General features: G+C 44.5%; 1 protein-coding gene and 2 long non-coding RNA genes across 6 annotated transcripts in view; 2 read left to right on the top strand and 1 right to left on the bottom strand.

Annotated features, from left to right (window-relative positions):
* Positions 1 to 9,135: 9,135 nt before the first annotated feature.
* Positions 9,136 to 24,333, bottom strand: part of pi4kab (phosphatidylinositol 4-kinase, catalytic, alpha b) — a 65,050-nt gene continuing 49,852 nt past the window's right edge. For all 3 annotated transcript variants that reach the window (XM_076271235.1, XM_076271237.1, XM_076271238.1), the window contains 19 exons: positions 24,036 to 24,194; positions 23,837 to 23,916; positions 23,187 to 23,386; positions 15,622 to 15,712; positions 15,162 to 15,329; positions 14,712 to 14,765; positions 14,351 to 14,471; positions 13,904 to 14,033; positions 13,678 to 13,748; positions 12,881 to 12,953; positions 12,540 to 12,610; positions 12,121 to 12,227; positions 11,729 to 11,833; positions 11,471 to 11,596; positions 10,929 to 11,049; positions 10,255 to 10,414; positions 9,750 to 9,839; positions 9,519 to 9,602; positions 9,136 to 9,352 (listed from right to left, as the gene is read on the bottom strand). In XM_076271235.1, the coding sequence (XP_076127350.1) occupies positions 9,301 to 9,352; positions 9,519 to 9,602; positions 9,750 to 9,839; positions 10,255 to 10,414; positions 10,929 to 11,049; positions 11,471 to 11,596; positions 11,729 to 11,833; positions 12,121 to 12,227; positions 12,540 to 12,610; positions 12,881 to 12,953; positions 13,678 to 13,748; positions 13,904 to 14,033; positions 14,351 to 14,471; positions 14,712 to 14,765; positions 15,162 to 15,329; positions 15,622 to 15,712; positions 23,187 to 23,386; positions 23,837 to 23,916; positions 24,036 to 24,194 (2,063 nt within the window). In that variant the 3' untranslated portion in view covers positions 9,136 to 9,300. The remainder of the gene's footprint in view (positions 9,353 to 9,518; positions 9,603 to 9,749; positions 9,840 to 10,254; positions 10,415 to 10,928; positions 11,050 to 11,470; positions 11,597 to 11,728; positions 11,834 to 12,120; positions 12,228 to 12,539; positions 12,611 to 12,880; positions 12,954 to 13,677; positions 13,749 to 13,903; positions 14,034 to 14,350; positions 14,472 to 14,711; positions 14,766 to 15,161; positions 15,330 to 15,621; positions 15,713 to 23,186; positions 23,387 to 23,836; positions 23,917 to 24,035; positions 24,195 to 24,333) is intronic.
* LOC143105488 (uncharacterized) lies at positions 18,027 to 18,925 on the top strand. Its single transcript, XR_012983493.1, has 3 exons — positions 18,027 to 18,114; positions 18,228 to 18,371; positions 18,859 to 18,925. It is a non-coding gene; the product is annotated as an uncharacterized LOC143105488 (long non-coding RNA).
* LOC143106128 (uncharacterized) lies at positions 19,445 to 20,854 on the top strand. 2 transcript variants are annotated; one of them, XR_012983628.1, is made up of 4 exons: positions 19,445 to 19,658; positions 19,754 to 19,830; positions 19,957 to 20,143; positions 20,778 to 20,854. It is a non-coding gene; the product is annotated as an uncharacterized LOC143106128 (long non-coding RNA). The 2 variants fall into 2 exon arrangements; XR_012983629.1 differs by lacking the exon at positions 20,778 to 20,854 and adding an exon at positions 20,234 to 20,246.

Here is a 24,333-nt window from a genome sequence, read left to right as displayed (position 1 = left end):
CGGGAGGCGTAAGGGGAGGTGGTGGGCTGCGAGCGGAGTAACACCGATGCTGCAACTTCGGCAGGTAGACTGCGAATAAATAACCTGACTGATTGAAGGAGGCGTGGCAAATTCCGTCATGCTCCTCCCGAACTTCCGTTTGTAAAACGCCATTTCGGCTTATCCTCTGCACTGGCGTGTCTCAGCCCTCCCAGTCCTGCTGTTACAACCATACCTCGGGTTAACACAGTCAGCCAATGCAGACAAGCATTGCAGCAATCGCAAACCAGCAAATTTCGGTAGATGGGTGTGCGTATCATAACACTCATTCCAGCAGGCGCCCCTGGGCATCACTCTCACACTCTCTCGCAACACAAAACCAGCAAGCCTCACATATAGCCCCATTATGACACACATTACACCTTGAAACAGATTTAAACTTACATTTCCAATATTTCACCAACACTTAGATGTGCTGGTGCAGGACTAACCTAAATTCCTTTTTGCCTTTGGTGTTTGTACATGACGAATTAACGGTGCTGGAGCTGGCGCCGGGGGGGGGGGGGGGGGGGGGGGGCCGCGCGGAGGTGTCACTGTTTTCAGAGGGGAGGCCCACATTGATGGAGTTTGGGAACCTCCGCGCCCTCTTCGCAGTTCCCTCAGGGAATAGCTGCGCATTATTTCAACTTCAATGTGCAGAACTACAAGTGATACAAATTTTGTTGCTCCAATAATTGAGGAATTCTCCTCATCGCAGAAAGACTTTTCTCAGATCTAAAAGGCAGAGACCGTCCTAACTGGAGCAATCTGTACAGTTTTGGATAGTGATTTTAGCTACTTTTTGAAGATGCTCCAAGGAGATGGGTTCGACAGCAGATGCTTTAACAAGTTCAGGAGAGGGTTGACATTCAGTGGCTGTGCGTATTTTTGTAAAAGAGATTCGATACTATTCGATGCTTCCGGGTGCTGTGATATCGAATGGCCTTAAAACCCACAATGTTTTATGACTTATGAAAAACTCTGTGGCGCAGATGTACAACGGCATATGGGTGTGCCAGTCCAGGTGCAAATGAGCTCGGCCAAAGGCAATTTGACTACCCGCCAGGCTACAGTCCACCAAGTTTAATTGGCTGTGATGGCTGATGGCGGCACAACATTCATAATCCATAACTCCCTGCCGCGGTTATTTCTGGCGGTATACCAGCATTACCGCTATAGGGCCCAGCCCGTGGTAATTTCTTGCTTTCCGACCGCGGTAAGAAAACATCCATACCGTCCCAGTGTGTTGTCACACACAGACAAACTTGTTTATACTCTCACTAAGGACTTGCACAACATGATTAGCCTGTTATTAATTACTGCTGTAATAATGAGGAGCCAAAGCCCAAGTGATTTATTCAAGTTTAATGAGATAGAATAGGGGACTCCACCGGGCCATCTCCATCCCGGTCTAACCTCCTGACCGGTTCAGCCCTGCCATTGAGCATTGTGAATAATAATCGGTGTGATATTGGGCATCCAGCTGGGCATTGTGATTCATAATTGTCGTCGTATTGGACATCCAGCGCATCGTGCGTGCTACTGAGCATCCAGCGCATCATGCTGCTGGGCATTGTGAATAATAACCGGTGTGGTACTGGGCATCCAGTGCGTTGTGCTGCTGGGCATTGTGAATAATAATCGCTGTGGTACTGGGCATTCCCAGAGCGGATATTAGACATTAACAATGTCGAAGCTACACCTCCTCCAGACTGAGGTTGTTGTAAGCTCTGGTTGCTGTTGTAGGTGTGCCACTTCTAAAACGGTTTATGATTTCCTTTGCATAACAGATACACTTATAAGCATGATAAGCATATTCCGTGAACTTGATGATGGTCTTCATGGTTTGTTCAGCATTTCTGAGGCTTTCAATCAATCCAGGTGCTGAGGCTCTCAGCCAATCCATTAATGCTTCCATCCTCAGGTGTCGTGAACCTGTAGTAATGACCGCGGACCACATCTGTGGCTGACTTTATAGGGCCAAAGTGACTGTGAAAGTGGGAGGGCAATGGTGGGAGTGGCCAAAGTAATGTTTGTCAACATGTGTACAGTAGTTCAGAGGTACACAAAAAGTGAGGCGCGCCTCCCCAAATAATTTTGAGGGGGAGGCGCGCGGGGGAGGGGGGGCGGAGGTTCCCAAACTCCATCAATGTGGGCCTCCCCTCTGAAAACAGTGACAACTCCGCGCGCGCCCCCCCACCCCCCCATCCGCGGCAGCTCCAGCACCGTCAATTCGTCATGTACAAACACCGTCATGTACAAACACCAAAGGCAATGTGACTACGCCAGTCTACAGTCCACAGGCAACGCTCAGTTCGGCTTATCCTCTGCACTGGCGTGTCTCAGCCCTCCCAGTCCTGCTGTTACAACCATACCTCGGGTTAACAGACTCAGCCAATGCGGACAAGCATTGCAGCAATCGCAAACCAGCAAATTTCGGTAGATGGGTGTGCGTATCATAACACTCATTCCAGCAGGCGCCCCTGGGCATCACTCTCACACTCTCTCGCAACTCAAAACCAGCAAGCCTCACATATAGCCCCATTATGACACACATTAAACCTTGAAACAGATTTAAACTTACATTTCCAATATTTCACCAACACTTAGATGTGCTAGTGCAGGACTAAGCTAAACTCCTTTTTGCCTTTGGTGTTTGTACATGACGGTGTTTGTACATGACGAATTAACGGTGCTGGAGCTGGCGCCAGGGGGGGGGGGGCGCGGAGGTGTCACTGTTTTCAGAGGGGAGGCCCACATTGATGGAGTTTGGGAACCTCCGCGCCCCCCCCCCCCCCCCAGGCGCCAGCTCCAGCACCGTCAATTCGTCATGTACAAACACCGTCATGTAAAAACACCAAAGGCAATGTGACTACGCCAGTCTACAGTCCACAGGCAACGCTCAGTTCGGCTTGTCCTCTGCACTGGCGTGTCTCAGCCCTCCCAGTCCTGCTGTTACAACCATACCTCGGGTTAACACAGTCAGCCAATGCGGACAAGCATTGCAGCAATCGCAAACCAGCAAATTTCGGTAGATGGGTGTGCGTATCATAACACTCATTCCAGCAGGCGCCCCTGGGCATCACTCTCACACTCTCTCGCAACACAAAACCAGCAAGCCTCACATATAGCCCCATTATGACACACATTAAACCTTGAAACAGATTTAAACTTACATTTACAATATTTCACCAACACTTAGATGTGCTAGTGTAGGACTAAGCTAAACTAGATTTTCGCAGTACCCTCAGGGAATAGCTGCGCATTATTTCAACTTCAATGTGCAGAACTACAAGTGATACAAATTTTGTTGCTCCAATAATTGAGGAATTCTCCTCATCGCAGAAAGACTTTTCTCAGATCTAAAAGGCAGAGACCGTCCTAACTGGAGCAATCTGTACAGTTTTGGATAGTGATTTTAGCCACTTTTTGAAGATGCTCCAAGGAGATGGGTTCGACAGCAGATGCTTTAACAAGTTCAGGAGAGGGTTGACATTCAGTGGCTGTGCGTATTTTTGTAAAAGAGATTCGATACTATTCGATGCTTCAGGGTGATGTGATATCGAATGGCCTTAAAACCCACAATGTTTTATGAAAAACTCTGTGGCGCAGATGTACAACGGCATATGGGTGTGCCAGTCCAGGTGCAAATGAGCTCGGCCAAAGGCAATTTGACTACCCGCCAGGCTACAGTCCACCAAGTTTAATTGGCTGTGATGGCTGATGGCGGCACAACATTCATAATCCATAACTCCCTGCCGCGGTTATTTCTGGCGGTATACCAGCATTACCGCTATAGGGCCCAGCCCGTGGTAATTTCTTGCTTTCCGACCGCGGTAAGAAAACATCCATACCGTCCCAGTGTGTTGTCACACACAGACAAACTTATTTATACTCTCACTAAGGACTTGCACAACATGATTAGCCTGTTATTAATTACTGCTGTAATAATGAGGAGCCAAAGCCCAAGTGATTTATTCAAGTTTAATGAGATAGAATAGGGGACTCCACCGGGCCATCTCCATCCCGGTCTAACCTCCTGACCGGTTCAGCCCTGCCATTGAGCATTGTGAATAATAATCGGTGTGATATTGGGCATCCAGCTGGGCATTGTGATTCATAATTGTCGTCGTATTGGACATCCAGCGCATCGTGCGTGCTACTGAGCATCCAGCGCATCATGCTGCTGGGCATTGTGAATAATAACCGGTGTGGTACTGGGCATCCAGTGCGTTGTGCTGCTGGCCATTGTGAATAATAATACTGGGCATTCCCAGAGCGGATATTAGACATTAACAATGTCGAAGCTACACCTCCTCCAGACTGAGGTTGTTGTAAGCTCTGGTTGCTGTTGTAGGTGTGCCACTTCTAAAACGGTTTATGACTTACATTACATTACATTACATTACAGTACATTTGGCTGACGCATTTTTAGCCAAAGCGACTAACAACATGGTAAACAGTTTAAGTTTAGAGCAATTCTCAACAATATTAGGACAATTTAAAAAACATTAGAGTACAGTAAGAATAAGTGCATCAGTGAGTGCTGTTTTTAACAGTTACGTGTCAGTTTAAGACGGCTGGTGAGTGCTAGGATCAGCAAGACTTGTTGTAAGTGTTGCTATGAGAGGAGATGTTCTCTAAAGAGCTGGGTCTTCAGGAGTTTTTTGAAAATGGAGAGGGATGTCCCTGTCCTTGTAGGAACTGGCAGTGTGTTCCACCAGCGAGGAACAACAGATGAGAAAAGTTTGGATTGGCCTGAGCGTACCGGAGGTAGAGCTAGACGTCGTTAGTCTGAGGAGCGCAGCGGTCTGGAGGTAGCGTATGTCTGTATGAAGGCATTCAAGTAGGTGGGAGCAGAACCGGAGACTACTTTGTAGGCAAGCGTTAGAGCCTTGAATTTGATGCGGGCCGCCATAGGTAGCCAATGTAGCTGGATGAGTAGCGGGGTAACATGTGCCCTCTTGGGTTGGTTGTAGACCAGGCGCGCCGCCGCGTTCTGGATCATCTGAAGTGGTTTCACTGCGCAGGCTGGGAGACCTGTCAGGAGGGCGTTGCAGTAGTCGAGTCGTGAGATGACTATTGCCTGAACCAGAAGTTGGGTGGCATCTTGATTTAAGTAAGTCCTGATTTTCCGTATATTGTAGAGTGCGAAACGGCATGACCGGGCGACTGAGGCAACATGATCTGAGAAGTTTAGTTGGTTGTCGAGAACAACTCCTAGATTTCTTGCAGTCCTGGTAGGTGAAACAGACAGAGAGTCAAATTTGATGTTGATGTCGTGGTGTATGGTAGGTTTAGCTGGGAGGACCAGCAGTTCAGTCTTTGAGAGGTTCAGCTGGAGGTGGTGTGCCTTCATCCATGTAGCTATGTCTGAGAGGCAATCCGAGATCCGTGCTGAAACCAAGGGGTCATCAGGTGGAAAGGACAGATAGAGCTGTGTGTCGTCTGCATAACAGATACACTTATAAGCATGCTAAGCATATTCCGTGAACTTGATGATGGTCTTCATGGTTTGTTCAGCATTTCTGAGGCTTTCAACCAATCCAGGTGCTGAGGCTCTCAGTCATTCCATTTATTGCTTCCATCCTCAGGTGTCGTGAACCTGTAGTAATGACCGCGGACCACATCTGTGGCTGACTTTATAGGGCCAAAGTGACTGTGAAAGTGGGAGGGCAATGGTGGGAGTGGCCAAAGTAATGTTTGCCAACATGTATACACTACACTTATTATATTCCATACTTACCCAACTTGTTGAGGCTTTGGTTAGAAATTACTGGCCTGGAATATATACATCATTGAATTAATCATTGTTTTTTCTAATTATTATTGTTTCATTTTGATGTGTTTTGATTTCAACCTTTCAAAATGTAAAAGTGTGCTTCTCTACACACCCTGGCCTTAAACAGTGTTCTGGCCAACACTCCAGGTTGAGAGTGGTTATAAAATACAAACAATACGTTTACCTCATCCACACCCATCTTTGGCCTGTTTCCTGAGATAGTGTAGGTCAATTTTTAAAAGAAATTAACCCTGAAGGCATATCATGTTAATTTTTGGCATACAACATTTTTAGGGGTTTTGAAGGGTGCTGAATTCAAATCTTCTGTATGCCAGGCTAAAAAATGTCCCATAATGCCTCAAAATGGAGAAATCCAATTTGGCCGCCGCCGCCAGGTCAAAATCTAATTAATCACTTATCTTTTGGACTGTACAAGGTAAAAACCTGAATGTAATGTGCTTTTGTAGGTTTTCACATATAGGGAATTCAATGCCATGCTCAGATTTAAGATCAAGACTAGAGAAAATGCTTGAAATTAATCTACATGGTTAAAATTGTTGTCTCGGATAATGAATAATTCATGAAAAAAGAGGACCATAAAACAGGTTGATGGCTTTCTGAAGAATTTACTTGGACTTGTAACCGGAGGGTTGCCGGTTTGAACCCCGACCAGTAGGCCACAGCTGAAGTGCCCTTGAGCAAGGCACCGAACCCCTCACTGCTCCCCGAGCGCCGCTGTTGTTGCAGGCAGCTCACTGCGCCGGGATTAGTGTGTGCTTCACCTCACTGTGTGTTCACTGTGTGCAGTGTGTTTCACTAATTCACGGATTGGGGTAATTGCAGAGACCAAATTTCCCTCACGGGATCAAAAGAGTATATATGCTTATACTTAAAAGGCATGAGAGCAGAACTGCCATCAAATACACTGTGCTGCAGTGGGTCGTGCATACAGCTCAGGGTATCTGTGGATGTGATCTGCCCTCCAACCATGATTGTAAAACAGACAATGCATTAAGTGAAGCCCAAATAAATGAAAGACTTTTTCAGCTGCTGCTACAGTATCTGGCAAACAGCATTGTAGGTTTATGAATGCGAGTCTGTCTTCTGTCTCTGCCTGTCTTATGATCACTCTCACACAAAGGACTTACCCAAAATGATTAGCTTATTATTAATTATTGACGTAATGTAGAGGAGCCAAAAACCCAAAGGTTTTACTCTCTTATACAAGTTTAATGAGATATAATAAAGTAGTTTAATTTTGAATCGTGAATCTTTTAGTGTACCCAACATGTCATGCTGCTGGGTATTACTTTCCCCTGCACAGTTGACCTTCCTTCCCACACAACAGAGATACAGGTTTTCAATTGTAGCAACAACATGGGAGTAGCGTACAGTACAATTTATATGCACACTATAGTAGGTCTACAACATCATTGGATAAACAGCAAAACCAGGGTGTATAAGTATATATTATACTCTTTTGATCCTGTGAGGGAAATTTGGTCTCTGCATTTATCCCAATCCGTAAATTAGTGAAACACACTGCACACAGTGAACACACAGTGAGGTGAAGCACACATTAATCCCGGCGCAGTGAGCTGCCTGCAACAACAGCGGCGCTCTGGGAGCAGTGAGGGGTTAGGTGCCTTGCTCAAGGGCACTTCAGCCGTGCCTACTGGTCGGGGTTCGAACCGGCAACCCTCCGGTTACAAGTCCGAAGTGCTAATCAGTAGGGCACGGCTGCCTCTCAAAGGGTGAGATCTGATCTGAAAAATATTTATCAGCAACGAATAGGAAAACAATCAGAGGATTCAGTTCATAATTTATTTGATTAAATATCACAAACATCATACACATTTCAAAAAGACTGGAGGATAGAAAAGGTGATGCAAGATAAGGATGCAAGGTTTGAAAATCAGTTTAGCAAAGAGTAGCCAACTCCTACTATATAAATCACACGCACACACACACAGCAAACACATACAGCCGCACATACAAACACACTATTAACAGTCCTTATACTCTAAGACAGAAAGCACAGTACACCTGGGCTTTGTGAATATGACACCACTCAAACTTGCAGTGGAATATTTCTCACTGTGAGGAGCTTTTAATCTAGAACCCAAGAGTACAGAGCATTCTATTCTATAAAGTGTTCTATACTCTATGCTAGAAGTAAACATCAGATGTTATTTTGGAGGACCATGAATTTCAATATCAAAGGGCATCTCCAATGATCATCTGCTCACGACAAAGCATTCTCACTAATCAAAAAGATCTGCACCAGATTTCAAATATTCAGAGGACAACTGACCGATCTGCCATTTTAAGAGCTGACATCTGCCCTACCCAATCAGTAACTTTGATCCATATCATTCAACATAATCAATAGTTATTGGTCACAACAGTCCAATCAGATGCTGGTTCAAAAACGGTGGAAGCCACTATAGAGAGCTGTTGTGCTGACATCATAGAGATTTACTCAATAAGAATGCTGATGGTAAAATATAAGAAAATGTGCTCTACAATCCTCCTGCTCCCCATGCAGGCATGAACAGTATAAACCAGGAACAGGCTGTTGTAGGTGTTTCCAGTAAACCTGACCTGTTTTCTTTTATTAATTTGGAAGCATCCAAGGGCATTTCTCAGGGAACTACATATCCCAGGAAGCAATGTGCACACTGCCGACACTAGCTCAACAGATAACCATAGAAATGAACAGTGTCACTTTCCTCTGTGCTTTTAGATGTATGAATTCCATAAAACATATTTCACTGAATGTGGTTAAAAAAACTCCTCCGTTTCTGGTCTGTCAAACTGATTACATTTAGCTAAATCATAAGCCTTATTATTTTCAAATGTGAATATTTGTGCATTTCAAATCAGTAATGCACAAGTTTGTTTTGTACTGTAGGCTAGTTATAATTGGAGTGTCGTACACATTGTGCTGTTAAAGAGAGGTACAGCGCCCTCTTGTGCATCTTTGCTAAAAGCATGTTTGTGAGCTGCAGGAGCAACACGTGACTAGATTTTTTATTTGCCTCACATATCCAGTTAAAGGTTTTCTCACATATCTGGTTAAAGGTTCTCTCACATATCCGGTTAAAGTTTTCTCTAAGACCATCCTCATTGACACTGACTCCCATACTGTACTATGTGGGAGTATTCATTTATCATTGTAGCTGATGTGAAGCAGGCCTGCACTGTTTTTTTTGTTTTTCTCTTACACCAAATACGCTAGCTTCTTGTCCTATCAGTAAAACATAGTTATAGTTATTAATCATTTACTCATATTATTGTTGATGGTAGCAGTTGGGATTTGTAGTTTTTTCTTCCAAGATAATAAACTCCTTCAGCAGCCTGATATATGAGGTGTGCAGAGAACAAAGGCAACAGAAAAGAGTGGGCCATTCACTAGAGCACAGCAGGCAGTTACCACACACACGCGCACACACACACACACACACACACGCGCACACGCATGAGAACAGGCACATGTCCTAGTATGGGATCTGGTTTTGGTAGTACTGGATCATGTCGTATGTCTTGCTCCTGAAAGACAAAAGGATACAGTTCAAAACTTGTTAATATCCCTCTATGACAGATGTGTATGTTTATATGTCAAAAGACATTTGAATCAAAGGTGTGTGTGTGTGTGTGTGTGTGTGTGTGTGTGTGTGTGTGTGTGTGTGTGTGTGTGTGTCTCTGTCTGTCTTACCTGCTGCTCAGGAAGCAGTTCTGAATGACTTTGATGATGTAGGCTGCTGCATCTTTCTCACTCATGTTGGGACTAAAACGCTGCCTGAACAGATGAACACACACATGAACAAACGCACACACACACACACACACACACCTTAAATATGTATATTCATAATAATAATAATTAATTCATTTAATAAGTCATTCATATGAAAACTGCTTTTAGTAACTGCCTCATGTAACTCACTTGAGCAATCTGATTGTCTGTCCACGGAAACATGGCAACCCCGTGTCCAACATCAATGTTACCAGGGCAACAACAGCATCCATATACGGCCTACAAATTCAGAGACCAGACACACACACACACACACACACACACACAGTGTTACAGTATTAGAGTCATGCAGAGAGATTCCGTCCTCTTCAACAGAGGGTGTAGCATGCCTAACTAACCAGTCGAATGACGCACCCACGTCTGCCTTCTCCAAACCAAATGTTCAGGTCTATAAGTTTATATTTTACTGTTAGCATATCTTATTGAGTTCTACTAATGTCTACTACTGCACAGCATATGGTCCTTTCTCTGACATAACATCACACATATAATGTGGAAATGTATTTTGACAATGAATAAATAACAAAAAGCTAAAGGATGGTTCATTGAGATAGCTTCAAACACACACACATGACACACACACACACCTGATGGCCAAGTATCTACGCACACGCACACAGAGACACACACACACCTGACGGCCAGGTATCCGCGCACACACATCTCCATGAACCATTTGAAGGGCGTGGCCTCCATCTTCCCCCCCATGATCATGACCATCTCGTCCGTGAGCTTGATGTCCGGCTCCCAGCCCAGGTTTCCGCCTGGAGAACTCTCAAACATGAAGCCAAAGTCTGCAGTAGACAAACAAACAAACACACACACACACAATCAAGTAGCTGTCCAACCTGATGGCAACTTGTTGATGATAGTGTGGGAATGTGTGTGCGAGTGAGTGAATGAATGACAGAGAGAGAGAGAGAGAGAGAGAGAGAAGATGATCTATGTGAATGAAGTGTTCTTGACTCAAACATGATGTTGCAATGTGTGAATATGGGTGTGTGTGTGTGTGTAGCTGACCTATGTGGATGAGGTGTCCCTGGCTGTCCAGCGTGTGTGTGTGTGTGTGTGTGTGTGTGTGTGTGCAGCTGACCTATGTGGATGAGGTGTCCCTGGCTGTCCAGCATGTGTGTGTGTGTGTGTGTGTGTGTGTGTGTGCAGCTGACCTATGTGGATGAGGTGTCCCTGGCTGTCCAGCGTGTGTGTGTTTGTGTGTGTGTGTGTGTGTGTGTGCAGCTGACCTATGTGGATGAGGTGTCCCTGGCTGTCCAGCGTGTGTGTGTGTGTGTGTGTGTGTGTGCAGCTGACCTATGTGGATGAGGTGTCCCTGGCTGTCCAGCATGATGTTGCCGTTGTGTCTGTCTTTAATCTGGAGCAGGAAGAGCAGAAGACTGTAGGCAGCCATACTGCGGATGAAGTTATACCTCGCCTGAGAGAGAGAGAGAGAGATGACATACAGTTATACACATATAATAGGCATGACATACAGTTATTCACATATAATAGGCATGACATACAGTTATACACATATAATAGGCATGACATACAGTTATTTCACATATAATAGGCATGACATACAGTTATTCACATATAATACAGTTATTTCACATATAATAGGCATGACATACAGTTATTCACATATAATAGGCGGCTAAAGCGAAATATCATCTAGACATGAGATATAATATTCACTCTGCTGATCTTATTGTACCAACGACTTCTCTCATTCTTTTGTCCAAGTTCTACTTTCTTTTTCTCCTCTCTCTCTCTCTCTCTTACACACACACACACACACACACACACACATATACATACACACACACACACACACACACACACTCCCATCTCACCTTCTGAAAGGCCAGAGTGGACTCATCTCCGTACTGGTTCCTGAAGTAGTCGTACATGCCGAAGTCCGTCTGACGGCCCAGCTGGTCACGCGACTTGCAGTCTGGGATGCACTCAATGACGCCACACTGAATCATGGGACGGCACACACGCATTTGCAAAGATATATACAGCACAGTAAGGCTCATGACTAGCTCTAGCTGCTGTAATTGGGTGAAAAGCAAATAAAAGCAGAGTCTTTCAGAGTTTGGTGTGCTCACCCCTGGTGCCGTGGCAACCACTCTGTAGGGGAAGACATACAGGTCCAGACCCACCAGCTGGAAGATGTTCTTAAAGAGGCCAATGATCTGCAGGGCTAGCATATCCTACAGAGAGAGAGAGAGAGAGACTTTACAGTAAACTCTATTTTGAGCCCCTATCTAGATCAGGGACCTTAAAAGGCTACTAGATAACCCCATAATCCAACTATACCAACACCATGGTACACACACACATATCACAAAATGCCAACCAGCTTACCATTTGTTTCTTTATACAACAAGACAGAGCAAGACAGAGATGGGGCGAGAGGGAGACGGAAACTCATCTTTGTGGAAGACAGACGCTTCATAGTGAAAAAAAATGTGATTTTTAGTGTTGAAGAGGGAGGTACCTGTCTACAGTCGTCGCCGACTTTAAAGATGGCCGCCTGCCAGCATATCCTCTGGACCTCCTCCTCACTGCCCGCCTCGTCAAGAGAGTCTGACCGGCACAGGAGACCTACATACACACGAAGACGCACGCACACACACACAGACACGCACATGCAGATGCACACACACATTAGGCATAAATACATGTCGCATGCAGATACACAGTCGGCTCAGGTTGGATACTCCATTGCTAGACCCTGTCGCCTTGGAAACTAAATCTCACTAACTTTTACCTTATGTGTACATACACACACACTTTACATATATTCCCATACATACACAATATATTATATACCTTTACATATATTCACATACATACACAGTATATTACGCATACCTTTACCTATATTCACATACATACACAATATATTACACATACCTTCCTTTTCCAGCTCACTGACTCCACATCGCTTCACCTTGAACTTGGCCAGGTACGGAGCTTTGGCAGCACTACAGAATGGATGCACACACACAGGGAGAGAGAGTGAGAGTGAGAGATAGAGAGAGAGAGACAGAGAAACTGATACAAGTGTTGTAAACTGATACAAGATACATGTGTTTGAACAGAGTTATTCTGACTCTACAGAGAGGGATCAGGATTAGCATAAGGATCAGGATCAAGGATCAGGATATTCCATCAGTCACTAATCATATATAATAACCTCTATAATAACTTGTATAGGAGCTTGTTAAGTTACCAATGCCATGTACTGTACATACCTCTGCATCGGAGTGCCAGACTTGTAGTCGATGTCCAGTACAATGGCCTCAGGGTTACTGGGCAAGTAGCAGCCTAAAGAGACAAAACCAACACTTTGCATTTAACTGCAACAGCAACATTATTAGGGCTACAGGACTACCATCAAACATGGACTAAGTGTAAGTGCTTTGCTACATGTTCCCATAGGATGCTAGTGTTAATGCTAAAGGTGATGATAGACATGTGTCCATAGGATGCTAGTGTTAATGCGAAAGGTGATGATAGACATGTGTCCATAGGATGCTAGTGTTAATGATAAAGGTGATGATGGACATGTCCCCATAGGATGCTAGTGTTAATGCTAAAGGTGAACATGTCCCCATAGGATGCTAGTGTTAATGCTAAAGGTGAACATGTCCCCATAGGATACAAGTGTTAATGCTAAAGGTGATGATAGACATGTCCCCATAGTGTTAAAAGCTAAAGGTGATGATAGACATGTCCCCATAGTGTTAATGCTAAAGGTGATGATAAACATGTCCCCATAGGATGCTAGTGTTAATGCTAAAGGTGATGATGGACATGTCCCCATAGGATGCTAGTGTTAATGCTAAAGGTGATGATGGACATGTCCCCATAGGATGCTAGTGTTAATGCTAAAGGTGATGATGGACATGTCCCCATAGGATGCTAGTGTTAATGCTAAAGGTGTTGATAGACATGTCCCCATAGGATGCTAGTGTTAAAGCTAAAGGTGATGATGGACAGGTGAGCCAGTGTCAGAGGGCCTCTGGGGGCATCACCTGGGCAATCTCACCTGGCTGCACCTTGATGTCGGCCAGGGCTTGGAGACACGCCCTCTTCCTCTCATCGCCTTTGGGGACGGGCCTGAAACAAGCAACCAAACATGTGAGAACTTACACAGAGCGTGCGCAGACATACAGTACACACACACACACGAAGCGAGAGAGAGAGAGAAAGAGCGAGAGAGCGAGAGAGAGAGAGAGAGAGAGAGAGAGAGCATCTGGGTAAAATGATCATACTTGATGGTGGCGGACACGTTGGTGATCTTGTTGAAGAAGTCAAACTCGCGCTGGTAGAAGTCTTTGGCAGGACCAGAGAGAGAGCCAGTGATCTCTTCCACCAACTGCTCCAAAAGCTCGCCAATGTCAGCTGTGCGTGTGCACACACACACACACACACACACACACACACACACACACACACACACACACACACACACACACACACACACACACACACACACACACAAATTAATCTGTTCCTCCGTCATCAATTACTTTTTAATGTATGAATGCATTTTGCTTTGTAAAGGTGTCTGTGTGACTAAGTGTGTGACTGTGTGTGCGTGTGTGAATTTTGCCTTTAATTGTGTCTCTCTCTCTCTCTGTGTATCCTTCACTAAGGATGTGTGTGTGTGTGTGTGTGTGTGTGTGTATGTGTGGGTGTGTATCAGTGAGGATACTTACGATCTTTCTGGTGTCCCTCCTCGTCTAGGTAAATGTTGGTCTTCATGTTCCAGATGAACTGGTGGGCCAACAGCTGAGACTTCTGTGCTGCCCACAGAATGTACTCTCTTACATAGCCCATCTACACACACGCACACACACAAGCACACACGCACATGGGCACACGCAAACACATGCACACACACACACATACCCACACACATACACATAGGCGCACGCACGCACATACACACACAAAACACATTCAGATATGTGCATTAAGTAACACCCTCAACAAAAACCTGAAAGACATGTTCATTTGAAAGTAGTAAAAATTAAAAATGATATTCTAATTAGTAACCAAATATCCTGCTGATTTTACCTTATCATAGCGGAGAGCCTGCACAATCTGAGGGATGTAGAACAAGATTGCATCCTGGGAAATAAAACAAACAAAAATACTTTTTTACAATGTACAACAATGGAACTCATCTAAAGAGAAAGAGAAAGGGTAAAGATATCTTGATGTCAAATCAGTTTGTGTGAACACCAATGTGCAGTTTCCAGGTGTGTTTGTGTGCGTGTGTGTAATGTGTATGTGAGTGTGGTGTGTGTGAAAACTGGTGGAAAGGAGTGCAGTACTTTGATAGCATATTGGAAAAGGCAGGTACATGCTGGAGTGTATGTGTGTGTGTGTGTGTGTGTGTGTGTGTGTGTGTGTGTGTGTGTGTACCGGTGGAAAGGAGCACAGTACTCTGACGGCGTACTGGGCGGTGAGGGGGTGAGGTGGGTACATGCTGGAGTGTGTGTGTGTGTGTGTGTGTGTGTGTACCGGTGGAAAGGAGCGCAGTACTCTGACGGCGTACTGGGCAGTGAGGGGGTGAGGTGGGTACATGCTGGAGAAGTAGGAGAGGCCGGTGGGCGGGTCCGCTGCTGCCCAGCACAGGATGTGGCTCAGCTCCGGCGAATCAGCATCAATCGTGTGCCACGTCACCAGGAACTGGACCACATGGAGAGGAAGTGACACAAACACACATTTATTTCTGCAGCACAATTACACCGCACACATAAACACATAGCACTGCAACAAGATAGCACTGCATGCACTAATAAGGGTACTACATTTTATGTACATATATGAACACAAATGTATACACAAATGCCTATTTCTGTATAGATACAAGAACAATACATGTCCATACACTAGTGCTACATGGAAACAATGTGTTAAAATGAAACCAGGAGTGTGTGAACTGTGTGTCTGTGTGTGTGTGTATGTGTGTTACTATCACCTTCACAGCCTCGGGAACATCACTGACTGCTCCTGGGTCCAAGCGCACCAGACGAGTCACCTCCGCTGCGATCACATCTGTGTTTTTAAACCTAGAGAGAGATTCGAGAAAGAACACCTTTAATGTACTATGTGCTAGGGATTTGATACAATGTACTATGTGCTAGGGATTCGATATAGAACACCTTTAATGTACTATGTGCTAGGGATTCGATATAGAACACCTTTAATGTACTATGTGCTAGGGATTCGATATAGAACACTTTTAAAGGTGCCATGAGTAATGTCCGCCAAAAATCAATTCATATTCCACATTCCATAAAAGATGGAGGCAGTATACCTCCAGAAAGTGAGTTGGTCTACCCTAGAGTAACAACCAAGAAACATGTATTGCAGTTTGGCTGGCGGTTATGTTGCCTGCATGCCGCCTCCCATGGCCAAAACTGGTATTATGACACCTGTCGGGCTGTGGCTAGTAATTTAGCATGCTAATTCAGGTCGATATCTCTGCAGCACTATACCTTGTCATTTTTTTAATGACATCATCACCCTTATTTCTTCTCATTCTTTTGATGTTTGTAGCTCATTTTTTGGATATTCTTACCTCAATTCTTACACATGGCACCTTTAATGTACTATGTGCTAGGGATTCGATATAGAACACCTTTAATGTACTATGTGCTAGGGATTCGATATAGAACACCTTTAAAGGAGAATTCCGGTGTGATTTGGACCTAAAGTGTTTTGAAACATGACGCCGAGTGTGAACCTATGTCTCATAGCCCATCTCGGCTTGTCCCCTGCACTCCGAAATCTGGCGCTAGTTAGCCGATGCTACCAACAAGCCAGGCAATGCTGGTACCTCGGGCATCGGCCTAGCCATGCAAATAAATCACTGTTTTACACCATTTACAAGGCTCAACATATCTCCACACTTCATTGGTATACTTTCCAAGGCCCTGCCATTTAAAACGAGACATTGAGAACTTTGAAAAAGCACTGGTAGTTTACTTACAAGAAGATACAGACAGTATCTTTACGAAGTTTAGCGTTTGCAGCCATCTTGAATTTAGTCACGATAAGTCGAGCGACGAGCACGAATGAACAGGATAAGGGATCAGATTGCAAAAATAATCCCGTGGAAATGCATGCATTCCAGTTGCTGCTTAAATTATGTATTGACGATGTACATGACAACGAAGAGCACCTTACAACAAATGGCGTAAATGTTTTACTACTCAGTGACGTGAATCTTGCATCTATAGCCTAATGTTGTTGATGGAAGACGTGCTGTAGGCTACACGTGAAGAAGGAGTGGCCAGGTGTGCATACTATATAGCCTACTGATTGCAGCTTCAGGTAGCATTACGAAGGATAAGAGAAAAGGAAGAGAAGACAGAATAGTTCGCGTTTGTGCTTTTCCAGGTTGCGGCAAGCAGATGAGAAGCTATGTTCCAGAAAGTTTTCACAGGCTACCTCTACACGAGTCAACTTGGAAGCAGTGGCTTGTTGTTTTGCAAGTCGATGTCGAGACACCTATCCATATACTAAAACAGAAGGATTACCGTGTATGTAGTGCACATTTTGATCCAGACGACTTCATTATAAGAGGCTCTAACCCTCGACAACGAATGCGTCTGAAGAAATCTGCCATCCCGAAAGCGACACAACTTTCTCCGAAAGCGACACAACTTTCTCCGGAGGTATGAATTTATTTGGTTATTAGACTGTAAATTGTGTGAACCATGTTAGCATGTATAAATCGTGTGCAGCACTGTACATTGTGTTTGCTACAAATTCACGTAGTTTTGTATTCCGGAAAGAGAAATGAGGCAGATTATGCTACATTCATTATTTAGCCCACCATCAGAAATGTTGCTGGAGAGGGACGGAGTGGTGTGGTTTGTTCTGATATTTTTGATAAATACGTTACAATATAAAACTTGCCATGTAAGCTAACCTGGCTGACCGTGATTGGGGTCCGCTAAGGTGTTTGGGGGATGGGTTTGCTATGCTGCATTCAGTTGCATTGTTATGTGTAATGGTCTAAAGTATTAGCGGGGGGTGGGTGTTGGGGAGTACATTCCTCACAGTTTGAAGTGTTAGAACTTTCCAGGTAGTTAGAGCACCTAAAAGTAGCAAGTGATGGTCAATGAACAGAGTGGGGCCACTTTGGATTGATTGCAAAACAGATGTGCTGCTGTGTGCATCTGAGTGTCCTATAAACCAATGAATAAATAAACTTACTTTGTGTGTATGTATTTTCTTAGGCCAGTACCTCTGAGGACCCGGCAATGTTTCCCTCTGAAATGGCTGCTCTCCCCAGTCCACGCCTAAAAAACCCCATAGACAACTGCAACACAGGAGGTCTGATTGGTCCACTAGCCTCAGTTTTACCATTTCAAACCCCAAACAGCCATCAGTAAGGCCACAAACTAGGCCATCAGCATCTGGACAATACACTGCACGACCTGCATCATGGCAATACCCACAGGTAAGCCATGTATTGTGTTGACAGTCAGCCAGTGTTCACATTTCACTGTAATGTCTGCAACACCTTGGTCACCATTGAAGTATCAATGTGGAATTTTTTTTATCAATTTGAAGGAAAGGACTGAAACACCCTCATCATTGTTGAGTCCCTCGAGGGAAGCCAGTGGTGTGACACAACAGCCCTCAGTAAGGCCACGAACTAGGCCATCATCATCTGGACAATACACTCCCAGACCCGCATCATGGCAATACCCACAGGTAAGCCATGTATTGTGTTGACAGTCAGCCGGAGTTCACATGGACCATAGAATAGTCTAGAATAGTATCTACTTTTTGGCTCCCCTTATCCAGCACTGGCCTTGGATCTCCCCCAGAAGATAACTGCAATGAGACATTCTTTGTATCCCTTCACCCCACCTGCAAACAGACTATGAACTCTATACACATATACACACACACACACACACACACATCTTTACACATGTACACCCCCTACTCCCCATCCCATGCATTCGCCGCTTCTTACTCCCAGTCTGACAAGCGGGTCTGGAACAGCGCTGACCATGGCTGCAGAAAAGGATGCCCCCCCGTTGTCTTCCATGTGTCTATGTGCCTATGTTGCTGAGGCTCCCCAAAGGAGCATAGTATGGGGGTGCTACTACTACTACTACTTTTCACTGTAATGTCTGCAACACCTTGGTCACCACTGAGGTAGCTATGTGTAATTTTTTTTATAAATTTGAAGGAAAGGACTGAAACACCCCCCTCATTGTGGAGTCCCTCGAGGGAAGCCAGTGGAGTGACACAATCAGTGAGTTGAATTTTTAATTTCATATATGGTTCTGGTGATAATGTGCTACACTGATGCTCCATTTAGAAGTAAATGTGTAATTATTTCCAACAATGACATTATTCATCTGTCCTTTGATCAACATGAAGATGTAGAGGAAGGTGTTGCAGGTGCTTCAGACACATCTGTGCAAGATATGAGCATTAGCTTTGGGGAAATGGATTTGGACCCTAAAGACACCAGTTTTGTGCCCCTGAGTGACACCACCTCATCCAGCCCAAGCTCTGGCTCTGTCTCCAGCTCTGGCAGCACAAATGGATGGGCAGGAAGAAAGTGGCTAGTTGATGAGGCCAAGCTGATGGAGCTTTTTAGAACATGCACTCAGTGTGGTGTGGCCATTGAGGAAAAACGAGTAGCCACACATGCCAGCCAGATCAGAATACACTGGACGTGTTTGAAGGGACACACCGGGGAATGGGCATCATGCACTGACCAAAGGAATATGGCCCGCAACAACCTCTTGGCATGTGCTGCAACCGGAGCCACCTACTCGGACATCAAAGAATGGGCAGAACTAATCAACCTGCAGCTACCAGGCAAGACTCAGTTTTACGCCGTTCAATCCAAATACCTCATCCCTGTAATAAATCATGCATACAAGGGACAACAACAAAAAATTCTGGAGAGGATTTCTCAACTTTCTGCTTCGGGGCAAAAACTGGAAATGTGTGGTGATGCGAGGTGTGATAGCCCTGGTAAGCATTGTTGTTCGTCAGATTTTGGTTGACTCTCAAATATACACAATTCCTTTTTTTTTCCAAAATCACAGACATGTTTGTTTTTCCAAAAGGCTACAGCTGCAAGTACAGCACCTATTCTTTTCAAGATGATGCAACAAAAGAAATTCTTCATTTTGAACTTGTACAGGTAAACAAGCATAGATGCCTGTTGTTGTTATGTGAAATAAGCGTACAGTTGCTGTCAAGGCAATAAGTTGGGACTATGTACATGCACATGTGAAATAACAAACTGGTATTTTTACTATGTTATTAGGTTACAGAAGCATCGAGTTCCGTGGCAATGGAGGCAATGGGCTTTCAGAGAGGCCTAAATCACCTCCTCGATCTCAGGCTGGACATTGGGGTGATGGCGACCGACAGATCGCCATCAATAAGAAAACTAATGAGGGAAAGCTATGGCAACATTCGTCACGAATATGACCCTTGGCATGTGAACAAGAGTATGCATCATATTTACTAGATATCCACACGTGTGTGACTGGTTGTTGCTGGTGAAATAGAAGCTCATATTGTTTTTGAACTCTCCATAGGTCTCAAGAAGAACCAAGACAGTGTTGACACATGAACTCACAAAAGTATTCTCCATAATTTCTAAGGGTTGTATTTTATGTCGTTTTTCAGGAGTGTGTGCGACGGTGGACATCTGTTCTTCACCATATTCGTGGCATCCACAGATGGGAAGAGAATGGGCGGGAGTACCAATGTGCTCACCCACCTCTCTGAGGAGGATCAGGAGAAAAAAAGGTGGCTGGAACATGACTCCCCAGCTTTCCGTGCTCTCAGAGAGTTGGTTGAGGAAAAAACCCTCCTGCGTGACCTGAGACAGATGGCTCTGTTCAAGCACACTGGTATGCCTTCAGTCATTGAAATTAGTTTCTTAGAATTGCATGATCTTTGTTATTAAAAAGAGGAAGCGAACAGCTGTTTATTATCTAGTCACACTGTTGTCATTTGTAACCTCAGACAGCATAAGACTGTCAGCATTCCTGATAAATCTTAACTTTTCAACACCAGCTATTATCACTTTACATGACTGATATTGATTGATATATTTCAATTGGACATATTTTGCAGGATCTCTTGAAGTCTTTCACAACGTCACCCTGAAGTACGCACCAAAGCGACTTCACTTTACATACGACTCAATGAGAGCCCGCACATAATTGGCCATCATAGATCACAATATCAATATTGGAAGGGAACAAAAAACAACACTTGAGGGTAAGGAAACGGCTTTGCGTCCAAATTTTGTGTGTTCTGTACAGTAATTAGTAGAATAACTAACTTGATTTCGGACTTATTTTACCATGACACACATAGCTAAACAGTGTTATAGTAGCCTACATAATCAACGACTTATTTTGTCTGTGGGATAGGAAAACCACAGTACAAGTACATGTACACAAAGACGACACAGCAGTGGGTGGCTAAGCCAGTGTATGAGCCCACCTCTCCGGACTTTAGAAAAGACCTGATGGAGGATGTCTTGAAGTTGAGGGAGGAGAAAAGCCTGGAACCTTGGCCCCGTCCTCCTCCTCGTTCAAGCAACTCTGACTTGTAGTGACATTTCTTTTGTTCTTTTAGAGTATCATTTTCTTTGTATTTTTTATTTATAATGTACATAGTTTGTTTTTCCTTTTGTGTTTATTTCATGTTCTATGTGTGGTCTACATCTTTGTTGTTTGTCTGTAAATAAATATTGTAGTTTGGAATGAAAACAAACAAAATGTGTTGATTTTATATTGTTGTTATTTCAAATGAGTATGAACAATATTACCCCCTCACATTGCAATACAAATAATATCAACAAAGTAACACATTTTAGTAATTGGTAACTAGATGATCCTGGAAGCGTCTTCTGCCTCCTGGAATCCATGGTATACTCCACTGGTAGAGGGGTATTTTTTTCTTATTGCTGTAACCACACAGCTTGGCAGAACTTGTCTTTCCCCTCGTCCCAGTTTCTCTCCTTGAAGCACCCACTCAAGGAAAACCCGGTAAGCCACAAGTCTGCACTGTCTGGGAGGGGAGGGGGGGGGGAGAGGCAAGAAAAGGTGACACTTCGGTCATTATCATTGTTATATCATATCATTATCATAATCAAGTAACTGCCAATTCAAACTACAAATACAGTAACTATTGGATTGATCAAAAGCAATAAAACCCAAGTGTGCAGAGTACTTACTCAGTAGATAAATGTCCATCTTGCCCCTCCGGCGTGGGTCTTCGTGTCCAGTTTAATTTTGGGACATGGAAAAAGGCTTCCAATACCCACACGTCCAGAAGGGAAGAAAAGCCTTGCGCTAATGTCACGCAGCGTGCGTCTTGAGTGCGATGGTGCAAAAGGTCCCACTCTTTGCAACAAAAACACTCCATATCGGTAGGCATTATCTCACAGCATCGGCAGGAACACCACCATTTCCCCGTGATACGAGGCTGTGTTGTGGCTTGCTCCGCACGCTGTCTCTCAATCTCTCTACTTTCACGGCGCTCACGCAGCTCTTCCTCCGTATATTCAGGCTCAAATAAATAAGGACGACCATCAAACTCAAATGTTTCCTCCTCGTCTTCAAAGTCTTCATAAAACTCCGTAGCTTCATCATCCGACATCCTTGCAATAGCCTAGTTGCCAACTGTTTGCACTAACTCCAGTCCACAACTAAAGCGAGTTTTTACGTGACTTATCAGCTGTAGTTTCGCTCCTGCTCGTCGCTCGACTTATCGTGACTAAATTCAAGATGGCTGCAAACTCTAAACTTCGTAAAGATACTGTCTGTATAAATCGTCTTGTAAGTAAACTACCAGTGCTTTTTCAAAGTTCTCAATGTCTCGTTTTAAATGTCAGGGCCTTGGAAAGTATACCAATGAAGTGTGGAGATATGTTGAGCCTTGTAAATGGTGTAAAACAGTGATTTATTTGCATGGCTAGGCCGATGCCCGAGGTACCAGCATTGCCTGGCTTGTTGGTAGCATCGGCTAACTAGCGCCAGATTTCGGAGTGCAGGGGACAAGCCGAGATGGGCTATGAGACATAGGTTCACACTCGGCGTCATGTTTCAAAACACTTTAGGTCCAAATCACACCGGAATTCTCCTTTAATGTACGGTACTATGTGCCTGCTATGTAGCTCAGTGGAGAAAGGCTCTTTCCAACCAACTCCCGGTCCTGTCAGTTGAAGAATGTTTCATCAATGTCAATTCCACTTTGCAGACACATCAAAATCAAGAAAGGGTGGGATATACAATATCAACAGTGTCAGCACACACAGGCCTAAAGGCTGCAACTATAATATTAAGCATAATGCCTGGTTGGTTGTGGGAGATAGGAGGCAGGTATATCAATGATATATCAAGATTGAAAAGGGTGAGAAATATAGCTGAAGGGTCGCAATGGCTGGTGTGTTTGTGTGTGTGTGTGTGTGTGTGTGTGTGTGTGTGTGTGTGTGTGTGTGTGTGTGTGTGTGTGTGTGTGTGTGTGTCTCACCTGGCGGGCAGCTGCAGGGCCAGGTAGGGGGAGATGCTCCAGGACAGGTTGACGTGGTCCTTCCACTGTTTCTCGCTCAGACTCAGGTACTTGGACCTCCAGTTGGCGATGCTGGTCTCCACCAACGGCTCGGCCGAGATGACCAGCTCCTGGGTGGACAGTGGGTTGTACCAGGTGGTCAGACGCTCGATCTCACTGGCCTAGTGCAGAGAGAGAGAGAGAGAGAGAGGGAGATAGAGAGAGAGAGAGAGAGAGAGAGAGAGAGAGAGAGAGAGAGAGAGAGAGAGATGGTAAAGCGGAGGGAGAGAGTCGGAGTCAGGCAGCTGCAGTGTCCTGATACATCACCCAACAGTTCAAGAGGAAAACTTCTCTTATCGGTTAGAATATAACCGTTAATAGAGTAGAATACATAGGATAAGCATTTTTAATCATACCAAAACAATGGTTCTAAAGCAATAAAAAACCTTGAAAACAGTTCACTAGATTTTTTAGGACTTGTTAGGAGTAAGGATATCCTTGGCTTTACTGCCACCTACAGGTCAGGTCGGGTACACAGTCTCAATCACTCCCAAGCTCAAAAAGCAGACTGAACCACAGAAGTGAATGGAGAATACGTGGTGATGGTGCTCCCTTAATAGAGAGGTTCATACCAGCAGGGCCAGCAGTAGGGTTCTGCGCTTCATGTAGTACTTATGGAGCTGGGTGCCTCGGTTACTTTTCTTAGACAGACCTAAACACACACACACACACACACACAGTTTTACATTATATTTTGTAAATGAAAAATGTAATGTTCTCTGTTTGCATGTGTTGTGTGTGTGTGTGTGTGTGTGTGTGTGTGTGTGTTACCGGATTTCTTTGATATAGTGGACAGTCCACTGGAGAGCGGGTAGGTGTTGATCCAGCCCTGATTGGCTGGCTGTCTGGAGCCCACCGCTGCGTCTAGACTACTGCGGGAGTCCGTCACCGCCATCACGGACAGGCTGTTTACACTCATTTCCTGAGGGTCTATAGACACACACACACACACACACACACACACAATCATAATCATTATTTATCATCATCATCATCATCATCATCATCATCATCAATATTGTCATCAATACCATCACAGTGAGACTTCTGGTGATAATGATGTCATTAT

The sequence above is a fragment of the Alosa pseudoharengus genome, unplaced genomic scaffold (genome assembly GCF_046254945.1).
Source record: "Alosa pseudoharengus isolate Yale_2024_CS ecotype anadromous, Long Island Sound unplaced genomic scaffold, YU_APseudo_1.1 YU_APseudo_1.1_scf_6, whole genome shotgun sequence".
Taxonomy (NCBI): Eukaryota; Metazoa; Chordata; class Actinopteri; order Clupeiformes; family Clupeidae; genus Alosa; species Alosa pseudoharengus.
The sequence above is the reverse complement of the archived record's forward strand: the minus strand, read 5'-3'. Positions and strand labels throughout refer to the sequence as shown.